This window comes from Suncus etruscus, chromosome 1 (genome assembly GCF_024139225.1).
Source record: "Suncus etruscus isolate mSunEtr1 chromosome 1, mSunEtr1.pri.cur, whole genome shotgun sequence".
NCBI classification, from domain to species: Eukaryota; Metazoa; Chordata; class Mammalia; order Eulipotyphla; family Soricidae; genus Suncus; species Suncus etruscus.
The window spans coordinates 88687206-88703113 of NC_064848.1; the positions used below are offsets into that span (position 1 = coordinate 88687206).

Consider the following 15908-nt stretch of genomic DNA (forward strand, 5'->3'; position numbering starts at 1 on the left):
CTGGTGATGTTAAGAAAGGACAGAACGAAATATCCAAGCCAGAGTCAACAATAGTGAAATCATGAGACTCAAACTTTAACAATTAAAACTTAAAATGGGCCTGTTGTCTGGCAGGCTGGGAAGGCAGGATGTGGTGGCATGGGAGGAATGCTGGGAACATGGTGAAGGGAGGAAGACACTGATAATGGGATTAGTCCTAAAACAGTGTTACGTCTGAATCCTGACTAGTAAGAACTTTGTAAATCACAATGGTTTTAATAAAAAGTTAAAAAAAGGACATTTATGGAATTCTATAAATATTTATCTTTTGTTTTAAAACAATATCTTAAGTTGCTTTTAGTACTCTCAAATGTCGCAATATAATTTATGTACATAAATAGGCTTGAATGAAAAACGAAGGAAACCGTTACTCAAATTCAAATTCTCAGTAGTGTGCCATTAAAGGTTTTGTCTAGTATTTTAATAAAAATATTTATTACAAAACTGTATCAATTGTCTGTACACAGCCTAGAAACAAAAAGCATAATTTATACACCAATAATTTAAGTGCACTTGAACATTCAGTAGCCAGCCATTAAAATCCTAAAACTCTTTCACAGGTTTTACAAATACTGTTGACTATTTCTATTTTATAGAACTCTACATGATTATTGTTAGAGATACTAGCATTTCTTTTTCCCTATTATTTAAAAGATAATCGATAGGGGTGTTTGTGTTAAACAATTGCATTAAATCTTTGGCAAATACATAAATTTATAAGCAAAAAATGGTTACATTGCAATAAAAATGTTAAAGTCAAAGAACTTTTTGCAGATAGTTTTACATAGCCAATGAAAGTCACCGACTGAAACTCCTTAGAAATCTGAATCTACAAAAAATAGTTTGAGGGTTTTATCTGAAGCACCAAGACGTTGAGATGTATAAAATTTGTACTGAACACGAATTTTAAACTCAACATACAGAACAGCTCACAATGCAGACAATCCTAGTTTTATCTACTGCTTGCCTTAAACATCAATTTGACACAGATAAACTTAGAAAATAATCTTAGGAAAGTCTATTATCTTACAGAGAGCCATTAAAAAAGGAATATGACTTAGACACAAATTCTCTTGCCAATATTCTATGAAAATATGAATCTTCCAATTATTTAAGGAATACGCAATTTCTGCATTCTGCTTCACTTCCTTTTTTCCTTCTTTCATTCTTTTTCTTGTCTACACATATCTGCTAGGCTGGGGCTGTCAACCTGCCTAGCATACCTTTCCAAAAGTTCCATATGTTTTATAGCTTTAAACATACCAACTCTTTTATCTCCATGGTTCACAAATGAAAACATCTGAGTTTTCACATACAAAGTTCTTTATCCCATGTTATTTGTTATAAAAGTACTCCAAGAAGTAATTAAATTCTGATTTTCTCAAGCCATTTGTAAATAGAAATTGTGTTACATGTAGTTGACACTGGAGTGTAGATAATATAAATATGTACAGAGAATACAATAATACACATTAAATATATAAGTAAATCTATTTTTACATATATTTGTAAATCTTTTTAATCCTAGAAAAGTGGATGTCTTTGGATTATATATGAGAGAGCATTCCTTCCTCCTTAATCAGGTTCTGAGTGCACTTCTTCCCTTAACATTGATTTTGCCAACTGTTTCATTTAGAAACAAAGCAAGGTAAGATATAGTTTCGATCACTGGCAATTCTTCTTTCACTCCATTGGCAACACTCTGATTTCAGTGCATACTTTTATTTCCTCTAAGACTAGGCATCTCACAATAAAGTGTTTTCTTACTATGTGAGGGTGAACAAGAAAAGCAGCATAATAAAGGCTCTACCTTTCACTAAAACGTTTCTTTGAGTTTTCACATAGCAGAATACCTTGACAGCAACACTGAATAAAATGTATTTTAAATGCTTTTTTTCTCAAAGCAATTTTTAAGTTACCATCTTATTCTTCCTTAAGTACACATATACACATGTATAGATACACATACAAACATAAAATGTATATTTACATTTCTAAACACATACATTAAAGCCCTAATCTTTTATTTGTAAATAGGGCAATACTAGTATATTGATATTTGTTACTCAACAAATACCAATTGTTTTAACATCATAGATATATATACACACAGTCTGTAAAACTTTTGGCCTCAGTCTTCCTTTCTTTTCCTTTCTGGTCTTTGATGATTAAAAAAATGGAAAACTGAGGCTTATTTACTTTTTAAGGATTTGCTATCAACTCATGCAAATTCTAAGAAGAATAAAAGAACCAGTCATCTGTTAATTCTTGCAGTCCTGCACTGTGCTCTCCTAGGTAACAGAAGCAAGTTCCTTTCCTCTGCCTCAATGTTCTAATCAAGGAGTTTTTGTTGTCATGTTTTTGAGGAAACCAGAGTTTCATGCAAATGTTCAGGAAGCGGCACTGTCATAAGCCCACTTTGATCCCTTCCAGTGTTCCAAGTGTCCCTGTTCATACAGCCACTTTCTCCTTCGCCAGGTTCTTTGGTTCCTTACTTGGGACACACCAGTCATCAGCCTCACTACTCATTTGGTAGTGTTTGAAGGCTGACTTATTGAATACTGGGAGCTTTTCTACAGACTCAGAAGACAGAGCCTGAAAGAGAAAAGGAAGAAGAGAGATCAAAAATAGCAAATTAGTGAAGACCTCATTTTTACTTGAAGCATTTAAAAAAATCAGATTCAAATATTCAAACACTCAAATGCATTATTTTGATTTATTTAGAAATAAACTTACGAGAATTCATAATATACCTACATATTTTACTGCATTACAGAAACTAAAAATTAACTATCATCTCTATCTTAGATGAGGCCTCAATGGTACATACACAATTACAAATTAAGGACTATAAGTGTCTCTAATGAATATTGTGAATGTCAGAGAGTTGAATAGTAAAGTAATTCTTTCCAGGCAAAACTCTATCTGCGACAAAGTGAGTCTTAAATGTTAATTTTTTAGCAGACTCTCCAAATATTTAAAGGATGTTGTATAAAAGTGAAAGCATTAATAGTTAAAAGGCCAAAGGTCATTTGGCAAAGCCCATTTTCAAAAGTTCGAATTATGCAATATAGCTTTACTAAAGACCAACATTAGCATGCACCTGTTTTCACTAACATCAAGAAGTCCAAAGAGGATATTTGCTTTTAAGACAAAGAGGTAGAAAACAAAAATAATGCCAGTGTGTATTTTGCTGAAGCCATCAGTAGGAGCAGTGAGAGTGGGACTGCCATGCTGCGAGAGCACAACAGTCAGCATCTCAGCATCAAATTGCTACAGTTTTGAATTGTCTGTGGGCTTCTTGGTTTTATCTCCAGATAAAACCCTCCAGATTTCCTGAGGTCATTATTAACTGCATAAAACTAAACATAACTGAATCTAGTCAATGTAGTGAGGTAAGACAGTTTGAGTGTTTTCTAGATTCTGAATGAGCACTGTTTAGATTTTCACCACCACTGACAGTGCTGAAATGATTACAGAAAAATATGGGTTTTGTTTTCAAAAGACAGGCAAGTATATAGGGCAAGTGTGTAGGATGTTTAGAAAAAAATATGGTATGACTGAATTATTTATGGTGTTAAGCAATCAGTCAAGCATCCCATGGTATACATTAGTCATAGCAGATAACACATTGAGACAACATTAAGACAGACAACCATAGTAGTGGTTTTGACATTAGCAACTTGCCTGACCCAATAGATCCAGACCACAATGAAATATGAAGAGCTGCTTTCCTCTTTCCTACATATCTGTCAGTCTCCTCCTAAAGTCCCCACTACTCCTGTTCTTATGAACTACCTGATTCTGGAAAATTAAACTATACTGTATATGTATTATTTTTTTCTTTATACAGAAAACTACATTGTTCCTGCTTTTGTTAGAAATTTGTGTTATTTTAAATTTTAAAATTTTATGTGATATTTGATTTGATTTAGCAGATACTGAGTCCGGAAATTCTAGAAAAATTTTCTATGTAAATTAATGGTAATTGATTCTAACTTCAGGCCATTTCAGTTTATGAAAGTTTTATAGTCGCATTTTATTTTATATAGTGGGAGTGAGGGAAACCTGTAATTTTCATGTGCAAAGAGGGAAGCTAGAGCTTTATGCTTTAGGTACTATTATCTGAAACTATGTTTTCACTAGAAATAGTTGGCAAATAATTAACAGAACCAGGACAAATTGCGGCTTTATCAGAAGTAGAAAAACATGTCCCAAGTTTTAGAGCTGAAACAGGAAATATCTGGCATCCCACTGACAGCTTTGAATAGTCAGCTTTCCTCCCTTGGATTTCTCTAATAAGGTCAGCTGAAGGTCTTAAATGCTTGATATATGTTGTTTTCCCAGTAGGAACATTATTAGCATATATTTCCCATAAACTTAAATAAAAGAAACACAGTTGTTCTCAGAGATGTCAAAAGGAGTAACCTTAAAAAGTTCACATGAGCATGCACTCACTTTAAAAGTAATGATTTTCTTGGGACACAGTTTTGTTTCAATAGAAACAGGTAGTCTGGCCTTGCTTTCTTTTTGGTAAGTTACCATATTAAATAACAAATGATACATCTCCATACACTCCCCCCCCCATAGGATGATTTATGATGATTATTTGTATTAATTCAGTTTAAGAAATTCACAACAGATTATAGTATGTAGAATGGAAAAGGCATCATTTTTATAAGTATTTTTTCTTTTGAATTCAAAGAATACCTTTAAGTAGATGATGGCATCTGTTCCATACCCTGACAAAGAGTAGAGATTCAAATCGCCCTGGAAGTACTTGGCATAGAGACGAGATATTGGCAAGCCATAACCAAAGCCAGCCTAAAGAAGAAAGATAAGTTATTTGTAAAGATATGCATGTGCTCTTTGCTTTACATTATGTGAGAAGCAGCTATTATCCTCCTTGATAATGATGTGCTAGGACCTAGATTAAGTAATTCTTTTTTTTTTTTTTTTTTTTGTGGCTTTTGGGTCACACCCGGCAGTGCTCAGGGGTTACTCCTGGCTCCATGCTCAGAAATTGCTCCTGGCAGGCACAGGGGACCATATGGGATGCCGGGATTCGAACCATGACCTTCTGTATGAAAGGCAAATGCCTTACCTCCATGCTATCTCTCCGGCCCCAGATTAAGTAATTCTAATAAGAGCTCCCTTGTAGACTTGTTTTACAATTTTCAGTTTGGTTTATCATTTTTACAGATTTCCCAAATCTACTCAAATGCATTAATCTGCCTCCACCAGTCTTCCATGGTTTGCATACATTTAATAAAGGATGGCTGAAATGAATTTATTTAGTCATGTCTTACCAAAGGAGCATTCCGGGAATTGTCCATCACAGGTTTAGGTGCAGTAGAGTATGTGTAACTGAAGAGGCGGTCAATGATCCTCAGTGGAACACCACCTCCTCTGTCTGAAATCTAAAACATATATCATCAGAGCTACACATTAAAAGGACTATGCATTTATCTATATAAAATATATTTAGTTCATTTGAAAGTTACTTGGTGCTAATGACTTAGATTTATTGCTCTAAGTAGAGAACATTACTATTATTGATATGTCTTGTTTTGTTTTAGTGCTCACAGAGAAACAAAAGCAGAAAATGGTTACCTTAATTGTAAGGTCTTCTTTTCCCAAGACAACAATCACTTCAATTGGTGTAAGGGAAGGACAATTTTCCTGGTGTTCCACTGTTGCCCTCATTGCATTCTAGAAGAAAAAAAAGTCATAGGAATTCCATGTCAGAAAAATGAAGGACAATAAAAAAAACTGTTTATATGTTTAAAATGAAAGCATCTTAGAGAGTAATTTAAAGTTCCTATTTTTTAAGTTAGTAGTAAAACAGCTCTGTAAATAGCCATTTATGAATGTATTATGCAGAATGTGTAATGAAAAATATTCATTTACTGTGCAACATAACTCCTGGGAGAAACGTCTAATGGAAAAACAATTCTGCATGCTGTCAAGTTCTTATTTGTAAGCTTAATTTAAATGTAGAAATTGGTTTTTATAGTCCATTTCCTGGCTCTTTTCTTTCTGTCTTTCCATTACATTTTACATCCAAGTACCAAAGACTATTATGTAACAAATGAACAGTAAATCATTGAACCATTTATTGGCTCTTATAAAATTTTCTGGAAGAAAGTTGTTGATATTTAAAAGGATAGTAAATAATTATAAATTAAATTTTAATTTGCATTTATTATAGTTTGAACTTTTATCAGTGATGACAACATAAAGCTACAAATATTTTGCTTCATTACAACTTAAGTAAAAAAAATCAATAAAATGTATCTTTGTCTTTAGGAAAGGAGAAAGTAAAAAGTTTTTGGACAACTGAATGAATCTCATATAGGTAAAATTTTGACTCCTTTCACCCTTCTCTCTAGCCTTTTGGTAGGTTGTTTGCTTTCTGGTTTCTCTAAAATACTAAGTTCTAATCATTAGCTGAAGTAAAGGTTGTAGTAAAATTGGTATGCCACTGCAGTAATATTAAAATAAATTAAACAAATTTATTCCAAAAAAAAAGGTTTTATCAAAGTAAGAGATTACTTTTTTTTTATATTCCAAAGGAGGGACCCCTAGGAACTATGTAAAAGCTTACAGGTATTTTTCTTTTCCTTTCTTTTTATTTTTGTTTAAGTTTAGAGTTTTAGTTTGATTTTAGAATCCATTAAAATGATTCCACTTATAACACCTAATTATCACAGATCAGTAAATACCAGAATGCACTGAAAATTTAATTAAATTGCATATATACAGATCTAGAATGCAAACCTAACAGGCCTACCAGTTGGTTCTAATACACACAAGTTTAAGAAGTGCAGAAGGTGTTGTAATAGAACCAACAGCACCATCTCTTAATTCATTAAAGATTGAGTACCTCAAGTTCCTTCCCAGACCCACTAAATTAAAAATGTTTATTTTAACAAAACTTCAGGTGATTCATATATGTATTAAAGTTGACCACTGAAAGAACTGACTGTCCTCTTAGTATACTAGATCAGGTTAGTCTTCCCACCTACAGTTAATTCTGAAACTGAAAATTGGATTTAGAGTTGGATCAGTTTGTGGGGGTGGAATGTAATAAGTCTCATTCACTGACTCATTCACTCCATGACCTTCCTTAATAAAGGTAAGAATAACTAGTGCTTTGTTGGACACCTGAAAGAAAATTGGGAACAGGGAACATTGAGATGTGATGAATCATATTGTGCATTCTCAAGTATGTGCTGATGTTCCAAAGAACTGCATGAACCATTTTCAAGAATTAAAAATTAGTTTCTCTATTATGAATACAGAAGCAGGAAAAGACTAAGAAGCTTTCAGTAAGAATAAGAATAAGAAAAACAATTTTAAAAAAACAAGTGAATATTTTGCTAAAGCCAAACTTAAAAGTATCATGACATGTCATACCTTGAATAGTTCAAAAAGCATATGATGAAGATGAGAAGGAACATAGACAATGTGAATAGGTTGGTCTGGAAATTTTCCTAAAAAAATAATTAAACTTACTTAGAACTGGTAAACCTTAAAATAAACCAGTTTTATCAAAATAGTATTTTAAGTATTAACATGATTAACACATTTTCCATTATCCTCTCTAAAATTCTATTCTAAAACCTCCCTCCCTCATAAATAATAAACACTAATGAATTATTTTCAAAATGCCATTATCATTTTTAATTGGTATTTTAATTAAATTTTGCATCTCTTTATAAAAAGTTAAATGAATGGTATAACAATAATGTCAAATTACACTTAATCATTTGTTATATTTACAAAATTCAGTATATAAAAATTACATGTTCTTTTGAAAAAGAAAAATATTAATGTGGTCATAAAATATAGCAACCAATTATTACTGGTTTAATTATACTTTCAATGCATACAATGATTCTTGATTTTTTTATTGCTCAGACACTAAGTATTGAAACCTACATATTTAAATTTCACCAAAAGGCTAATGGAAACAGGGAAATAAAGACTTTACAATACTCTTTGAAAAAACAGTATTATTCTTTGGAGCCTGGGACTTGGCAAAGTCTGAATAACTAAACACAAGGTCTGGTACGATTTCCATTTTATCAAATGGTTCAAAGCAGTTCGATGTAACAACACTGCTAGACTCTTAATACTAATAATGATGACATATATTTTTAAGTCTCTATACTTCTAGTTTTAATTTTTAGTTTTAGTTATTTAAATTGCACATACCCAATTAATGAATTAAGCATTTTTGAATAACTTGGTTTTTAGCACTCAAAATAAAAAAACACTATTCGAGTAATTATTACCTGAAAAGATTTTTTATTAATTTTGACTGAAAAAGAGGAGGTTATTTTAATTTAAATACATTGTCTTGTTTTGAAAAACAAATAGGCCATAAGGCAAAACAAAAAAATAGTGCCATGCATTTAAAATATTGCTTCAGTCAATAAAGAATACTTCTCAGGTATCCTGGAACTCAAATTTCTGAGGTAAGCTCTGCTTTTAAACCAAAGGTATATACTTTTAGTACAACTAGAAATTTCTTTGATGAGATAATTTCACATGAGCATTGATTGCTATGTTAAGTTTTAAAATGTACCATAGGGCAGTAATATAGGCACAATGTAATATAGCGTATACCTCATATTTATTATGCTTGAGAAATTTTATACCCATTAAATAGCAACTCCTCCTATTACTCCTTCCTTGATTCCTGGTAATCACATTTTACTTTTGTGAGCTTGATGATATTAGAGACCTTGTATGAGTGTAATTTCTGTGGTCTTTGTCCCCTGTGACTGATTTGTTTACTTATTTTTTTATTTTTGTCACACCTGGAAGTACTCATGAGTTTCTCCTGCTGCTCAAGGGACAGAACAAACACGGGACTCCTAAATATGCTCCAGCTCTTGAGTTGATTCCCCCAGTTCTGTAACTGATTCTTGGAGTGAAATTTTAAAAGTATATTTCTATGGCCATCTGGTGAGTGAAATAACTCAGAGGGAGAGAGATAGACACAGAATAGTCTCACTCATCTATGGGTTTTAAGGAAATAAAAAACATTATTGTAATAATACAGAGACAATAGAAATGAGGTCTGGAAGGACCAGTCTATGATATGAAGCTTACCACAAAGAGTGGTGAGTCTAGTTAGAGAAATAACTACACTGACAACTATCATGACAATGGTATTGAGCTAGAGAAATAGAATGCCTGTTTCAAATACATGTAAGGGTTGGGAGTGGAGGGAGTTGGGGGGCAATGGTGTTTGGAATGTCGCACTGCTGAGGGGGGGGTGTTCTTTTTTTTTATAACTAAAACCCAAACATGTTTGTAATCATGGTGCTTAAATAAAGATATTTTAAAAAGATAAATAAAAAGTATTTTTCTTAGCACGTTTTACAAGTATAGGACCATATTTTCATATCATTTCACCCCTGGCAAAAACATGGGTAATCTGGGGACAGGTGGACAGGTGCAACACATACCTTGGTAGGAATGAGTATACACCTGCACAAAAACAACCACACACAATTTCCCTCTTAGATATTAGTAATCCTTTCGGTAGAAATCTCAGTTACCAAGTAATTTCTTCTTAGTTTTGATTGTTCTATTCCCATATTTGTTAGCGAGGATTTAAGACACTGGAACAGAATTGCTACTCTAAACTTAAATTATTAGTTCAGGGTATTATTAATTCATCATTAGCAACTTAATGTGCTCAATTGTAGCTCCAGTTGAGACAAAAAGAACTTGTAACAATTTTAGGCAAATTCAAAAGGTAAATATAAGAACATAGAATCTGTTTTGTGTTTAACAGAGATAATCTTGCTGGGAGAACACTAACATTCCCATAAAGTATACTTTATTTATGGGGTCGGAGGAATAGCACAGTGGTAGGGAGTTTGCCTTTCACGTGCCTGACCCATGATGGACCGAGTTTCTATCCCCCAACATCCCATATGGTCCCCCCAGCCAGGAGCGATTTCTGAGGGCATAGCCAGGAGTAACCCCTGAGCGTCACAGGGTGTGGCTCAAAAATCAAACAAACAAAAACCAAACCAAAACAAAAAGTATACTTTATTTACAACTTACCATTCACTTGCGTGAGTTTTAATTCTGGGGATGTTAAGTAATACTGATCACAAAGCATCTTTGAACACTCAAAGGCATCTGAAATAAAAGGATTTATCATAATGATGAAATGAATTTATGACAAGTGAAATGTAAAATTTAATTTAAATTGCATGCATCCTCGGCATGCATGCTTTCGTTAATCTAAAGTACATGTTTATAACATATGGAAAATGACTTCTTAATATTTTTATGAAAGAAGAATTAAGATAGTACTTAGGCTCTTGCTGTAGTTATAATAGAAATATGCACACTGCTGAGATAAAATATAATTTATATAATATAGCCTCTTGGCAACTGATGCCTTTACTTTTTAAATTATTATAAATGAATATAAAGAACTCCATCCAAAGAAAGGAGTTTTATTAAATAATTAAAAATTCAAATGAAATACTTTAAATATAATTTATTCACCATATCTTCAACTACTGAATAACATTTTCAATAATGGAACATATAAATCTGTTAATTACCTTGTACCACTGCTACTACATCACAATTTGGATCAATGCTGCCAATGTGGGTTGGGTTTGCTGACTTTGAATCACTAAATATAAGAACTGTTAAAAAAAAAAGCAATAGATATTGTTGTAATAATCAGCATAATATTATTAGAACTATTAGTGAAAAAATATAATTAAAATTTTGTAAAACATATAGTCATAGTCTGTTTTATATTTTCCACCAATCTCTGTCTCAAAATTTTAACTTACTGTGTTGATTCATCAACATCCGTGTAGAAATACGATTCATATAAAATCGATCCAAGAAATATTGAAGATTCTGATTAGTGACTGGGTCAACTGTACAGGAATCTTTATATTCTATAATTCCTTGGGCCATTGTAGGAACTACATTATGGTGTCTATTTCGAACTTTGATGAGAGTATCTACAAAACTAAACCAAAGTATTCAGTTAACAAAAGTTCAAATAAATTTTATCTGCTTATTTTCCTTAGATTACTCCCCCAAAGCCTAAAATTCCTTAGATTACTTCCCAAAAGCCTAAAACACTACTTAAGTACTCACTTAAAAAATCAAATAATAAAACTTCACTAAGATAAAACTTTACTAAGACTATCACATTGTTTCTCTAGCAAGAATGAAGATGATTTTACAAACAGATTTATTTTGCTTCTAGCCTACATGTAAAAATACCAACTCCATAATCGTGTGCTTATTCTACATGTTTATAAACATATAAACATGCATTCACTTGAAAAACTAATGGTAAATATTAATACTGGAGGGAGATGACTTTAGAATGGCATTTTGAAAAATGCTTCATTTATTGTCAATTTTGAAGTTTCTTATTCTTTCAATAGAAACTTATTCCAAAAAAAGTGTAATCACTATAAGACTAACAGTTATTGAATCAATAGTAAACACTACAGATCTAATCATCTGGATAAATGGATTGTAAATTTCATTTTTAAAATGTACTGTCTACTTTTCATACTAAGCAACATTTTCAATGCCTTGTTTAGTATTTCCATAGAACTTACTCTGATAAAGCTTTATGGTCCTCTGGATTTTTCTCATGGAATTCCACCAAATCCATCAGGCTCTGGATATACCTGTGAAATGAACAGACATGCTTTAAACTTTAAAATTAAATGGCCAGATGCAAATGATATTTTCAAATAATTTGAAAAGAAAATGTATTCAATGTACTTGGAAACATGTTTAAAAATAAAAACTGAAAACTTTTTTTCCCTAAAATTGGTGGCTCTTTAATAATTACATTAAGTGTTTAAATTGTTGTTTGGAAGTGTTCTTATTTCTTATAGTAAAAACAACTTTTAATGAAAGGCATCATGTTCTTTTTCTAATTGTTAGAGAAGTAATAATCTTTAAAGTATCAAGCAGTGTTATGGATGAATAACGTGTTTTTTTCAGTAAGTATAATTATTCAGTAAGTATAATTTTTAAAAATCAATGAAAAACATAAATTTTGTATAGTCAGCAGATTAGGTGGGGGGAAGTATATCTGCTTTAATACATATCCTGATTATAGTCTCTGAAAATCTGCTTCTTTGGTTTATCAACTCTTTTTAAGTTTCGGGATCCTTGCTTACAAAATTAGATGACACTTGGCATTAATTGCCATTTAATGCATGCCCAATAAATTCTAGTGACTTTTTAACTGATTATTTAACTATACTCAAGTATCCCTTTGAGGCATACACTTTATTCTTTTTTAATGAAAAAAAAAAAACCAGGATAATAATTGAAGCACAGATCTTTTTTTCCTCCCAATTTTCAAAGATTCAACTAGTGGAGGTGGCAGTCAGAATTTGAATGCAGAGTTGCTCTGTCATTGGGTTAGAAGTAACAAGAATTAGGCCTGCTCTAAAAAGTATCATCTGTATCTATTGCTAGGACAAAATTCCTTTTCTGCAAGGTCAAACTATCTTTTACTATATGAAATACAGAACCAAAGTTTTAACCATCGATTACTTTTGAAGTAAAGAATATACTATGACTGTATTATACTCTACAACTACTAAACATGTTTACCATTCAGGCCACCAGTTTTCCAATTATAATGTCAATGTAAGCATTCATAATCAGATAACTTCAAATTAACGGTGGTTTTAAAGCAGTTCACTACTTACCAGCTTTTTACTAGCTGCACGGAAGGGGTACTGAGTAGTCTATCAGGAAGAATATCAATTTCCTTCAAGATATTAGCTAGTCTCACAGGCAATTCTTGCCTCAAAAATGCAAAAGAAGTTCTTTCACATGCATTTTCTGAACCTGTAACAGATAACATTTACTGATATTTAGTAAAATGGAGTTGTGGGGAAAACACAGTTGTCTAAATGACATAATTCAATAGTATTAACTACCCAATATAGAACATATACATTACTTATAAAATTTTATTTCCCTTTCAGTTGGGTTACTGTTTATGGATGATTCAGGAACACATCTTTTTTCTTACTCACCCCCCCCGCCCCCATCTTTTTCCACTTTTGAGCCAATCCAGTGGTTCTCAAGGTTTATTCCTGGCTCTGTATTCAGGGATCACTCCTGGAGGTATCAGAGATCACTGCTGGAAGGTTCACCAGGGGTTGAATCCGGGTCAGATGCCTTCAAGGCAAGCACCCTGTATCTTCCACTATCTCTCCCGCTCATTTTCTCTCCTTTTTCAAAAGGGTTAATAAAGGAGAATTACTATTTTCCTCCACTTGAGGAGGATTCACATCTATCAAGACAAACTATCCCATAGCTCAGTATTAATTCGAGTTTTGGATTTGGCCAATGGCACAATATGACGGAGACAACACACAGTTTAGATAAGAAATAAGGATGATGGGAGCGGCAGAGATAGCACAACGGTAGGGCGTTTGCCTTGCACGCAGCCAATCCAGGACAGACTGTGGTTCGAAAACCGGCATTCCATATGGTCCCCAGTGCCTGCCAGGAGCGATTTCTGAGCGCAGAGCCATGTGTAACCCTGAGTGCCGCCAAAACCAAAAACAGAAATAAAGGAAAAAAGAATTTAGGATAATGGAATAAGTCATGACGTTTCCAAAGCAGTTATAAACAATATCACATTTAAACTCTTTACTCTTTCCTTCTAAGAATTCTAAGTAAGGTTTAAGTCTTTTCAGCCTTAAAGCAAATTACTTGAAAAAGTATTGTAGCAAACAAAAAAATGCATTAGTAATAAAAAAAGAAAGAAAAGTATCCTATGTGTGTGGGAGGGACACTGAATAAGGAGGGTGAAGTCATCTAAATATCAATTAATTTAAGGGTTCTCAAATAACACAGATTTTACACCTATGTTCTGGATCCTCTCCAGAAGGCGGTAAATTTGCCAGTGAATTAGTAACAAGTGACTGAAAGCGAAGTGTTTTGAAAGAAAACTTTGAGAAAGAAAGAAAAAAAAAATGATGAGCTCAAATCATCTAGTCTCAACAAGGCTGTATAAGTGGACTCGAACTGGAATCCGGGACAAACTCGGTAAGAAAGGCAAATTTCGGACGAGGTCAGGAGCATTCGCATCCCAGGAGTCAGGCCAGAGCCAGGCCAGTGGTTTTAGCACCGAGACCAGCAAATCTCAGCACCCAGGTTGAAAGAGGAAGGGGCTCCCACCCGCGCCTAGAAACCCTGGAGCTGCACTCACCGAAGTCCAGCAGCTGCTTCATGGACAGCGGGGACGGGCTGTAGCGGGAGAAGAGATCGACCTCGCGGGGGACGAGGCTGGCGCTGCTCAGGGAGCCGGCGCTGCGCAGCACAAAGCGGGCCGCCTTCATCTCGAACCCCCCGGACCGGACAGGAGTTGGTGGAAGAAGCCTGGACGTGCGAAGGCTGCAGGGAGCGAGCCCCGGGTCTAGTTAAGAGATTCGTGGGTGCGTATGCACGCAGGGAGGGCAGGATAGGTGTTCTGGGGGAATCGGTGCACCTCGCCCTGAAATAAAGTTCTGGAGATTCCGAGGAAGGTGGAGTCGGGCAGTCTGGGCTCAGAAGCAACTCAGCGTCGACGCACCACGCCTGCCTGCTTGGGTTTTATTTGTTTGCATGGATCTCCCTCCTCCAGTACCTCCCCACTTACACGGGGAGGAGTCCCCTGGACTTGGACACAGTCAGAACTTGGGGGTTCGCCAATCAGCTGCGATCAAGAACTTTGGGTCCCGCCTCCTTCTCCCCATTCCTCTCCCCCGCACCCTTCCAGTCTCTACCTCCGGTCACGGTCCCCACGGAGTGACCCGACACTGCCCGGAATGGTGAGGGCTGAATGAGGGGGAGGAAGTTGCAAGGGACACGGGAGGAAAGTGGGTGACAGATGAGACATTGGGGACCTTGCCCAGAGTCCCGTGCTGCGGGGCTGGGGCGGGAGCTGGCAGCCAGACTTGCCCTTGTTTACAAGTCAGAGACTGTTTCAATGTCACACATTCCTGGCCAGTCTCGATTTCCAAGAATTCTGGTTCCTGGCTTTCATTGGTTCTCTCCCAGCGGGGGTTTTTATAAGATCCAATAAACGGCGTTCAAAAGTATGTGCCTGGTTGTCATTGGAGATAAGAAGAAATAATGTAAAGAGTTCTGGCTGTTTCTCCACAACAGCTCTCATCCGGAACATCAAGTTCCTACTACTTGGAGAATTGCCCAAAGCTTACTTTTTCTTGTGCGGTCAAAGGCCAACAACTCAGTTCTGCCCAAGTGAACATTCTGTACATTAGGCTTATCTCTGTTCATTAAAACAAACTGGTGTTTGTCGATGTGAGGGCCACTTAGTTTTTCTTCCAAGAGAATTCATTGCTTTCTCTCTGTATGAAAGGCTCTTAATTCAAATCTTTACTTACAACACTATATACATTATATACATTTTTAAAATAGAAGAAACTATTTGCTCCAAGATAATCTTTTTTTTTTTATGGCCTCTTCGCACCCTTTCTTTAATATAGAAGCTTTGCCATGCATGACATCTTGTGTGGCTATTTGAGTTCTGATAATATACTCTGAAACTCCTTTCCTTAAAAAAAAATCCTGGTATGTCCGTGGCTGAAGAATTTGCATGATTTCTATCAAGCTTTATTGGGTACTAAAGCTCATCTGTGGAAACAAGAGGCATTTCTGAATTGCTTCTCTACTAAGTCTTGAGATCAGTATAATTTATATTTTTGTATGCTTGGATCATTTGTTACATACATATATTCCCATAGTTCAATGAAGCAACAAGTATTCATGAAATAGAAGGCTTGCTAAAATTTTCTGGTGAGAGAGGAACACAA

General features: G+C 34.5%; 1 protein-coding gene across 1 annotated transcript; it reads right to left on the reverse strand.

The window, feature by feature from the left end:
* Window positions 1-421: 421 nt before the first annotated feature.
* Window positions 422-14649, reverse strand: PDK4 (pyruvate dehydrogenase kinase 4). Its single transcript, XM_049784704.1, has 11 exons — window positions 14303-14649; window positions 12786-12927; window positions 11673-11744; window positions 10881-11065; window positions 10641-10727; window positions 10129-10206; window positions 7459-7535; window positions 5653-5751; window positions 5349-5459; window positions 4750-4863; window positions 422-2634 (listed from the first exon to the last, which is right to left on the reverse strand). Exons 1-11 carry the CDS (start codon window positions 14430-14432, stop codon window positions 2491-2493), a joined length of 1239 nt encoding a protein of 412 aa, XP_049640661.1. The 5' UTR covers window positions 14433-14649; the 3' UTR covers window positions 422-2490.
* Window positions 14650-15908: the final 1259 nt, after the last annotated feature.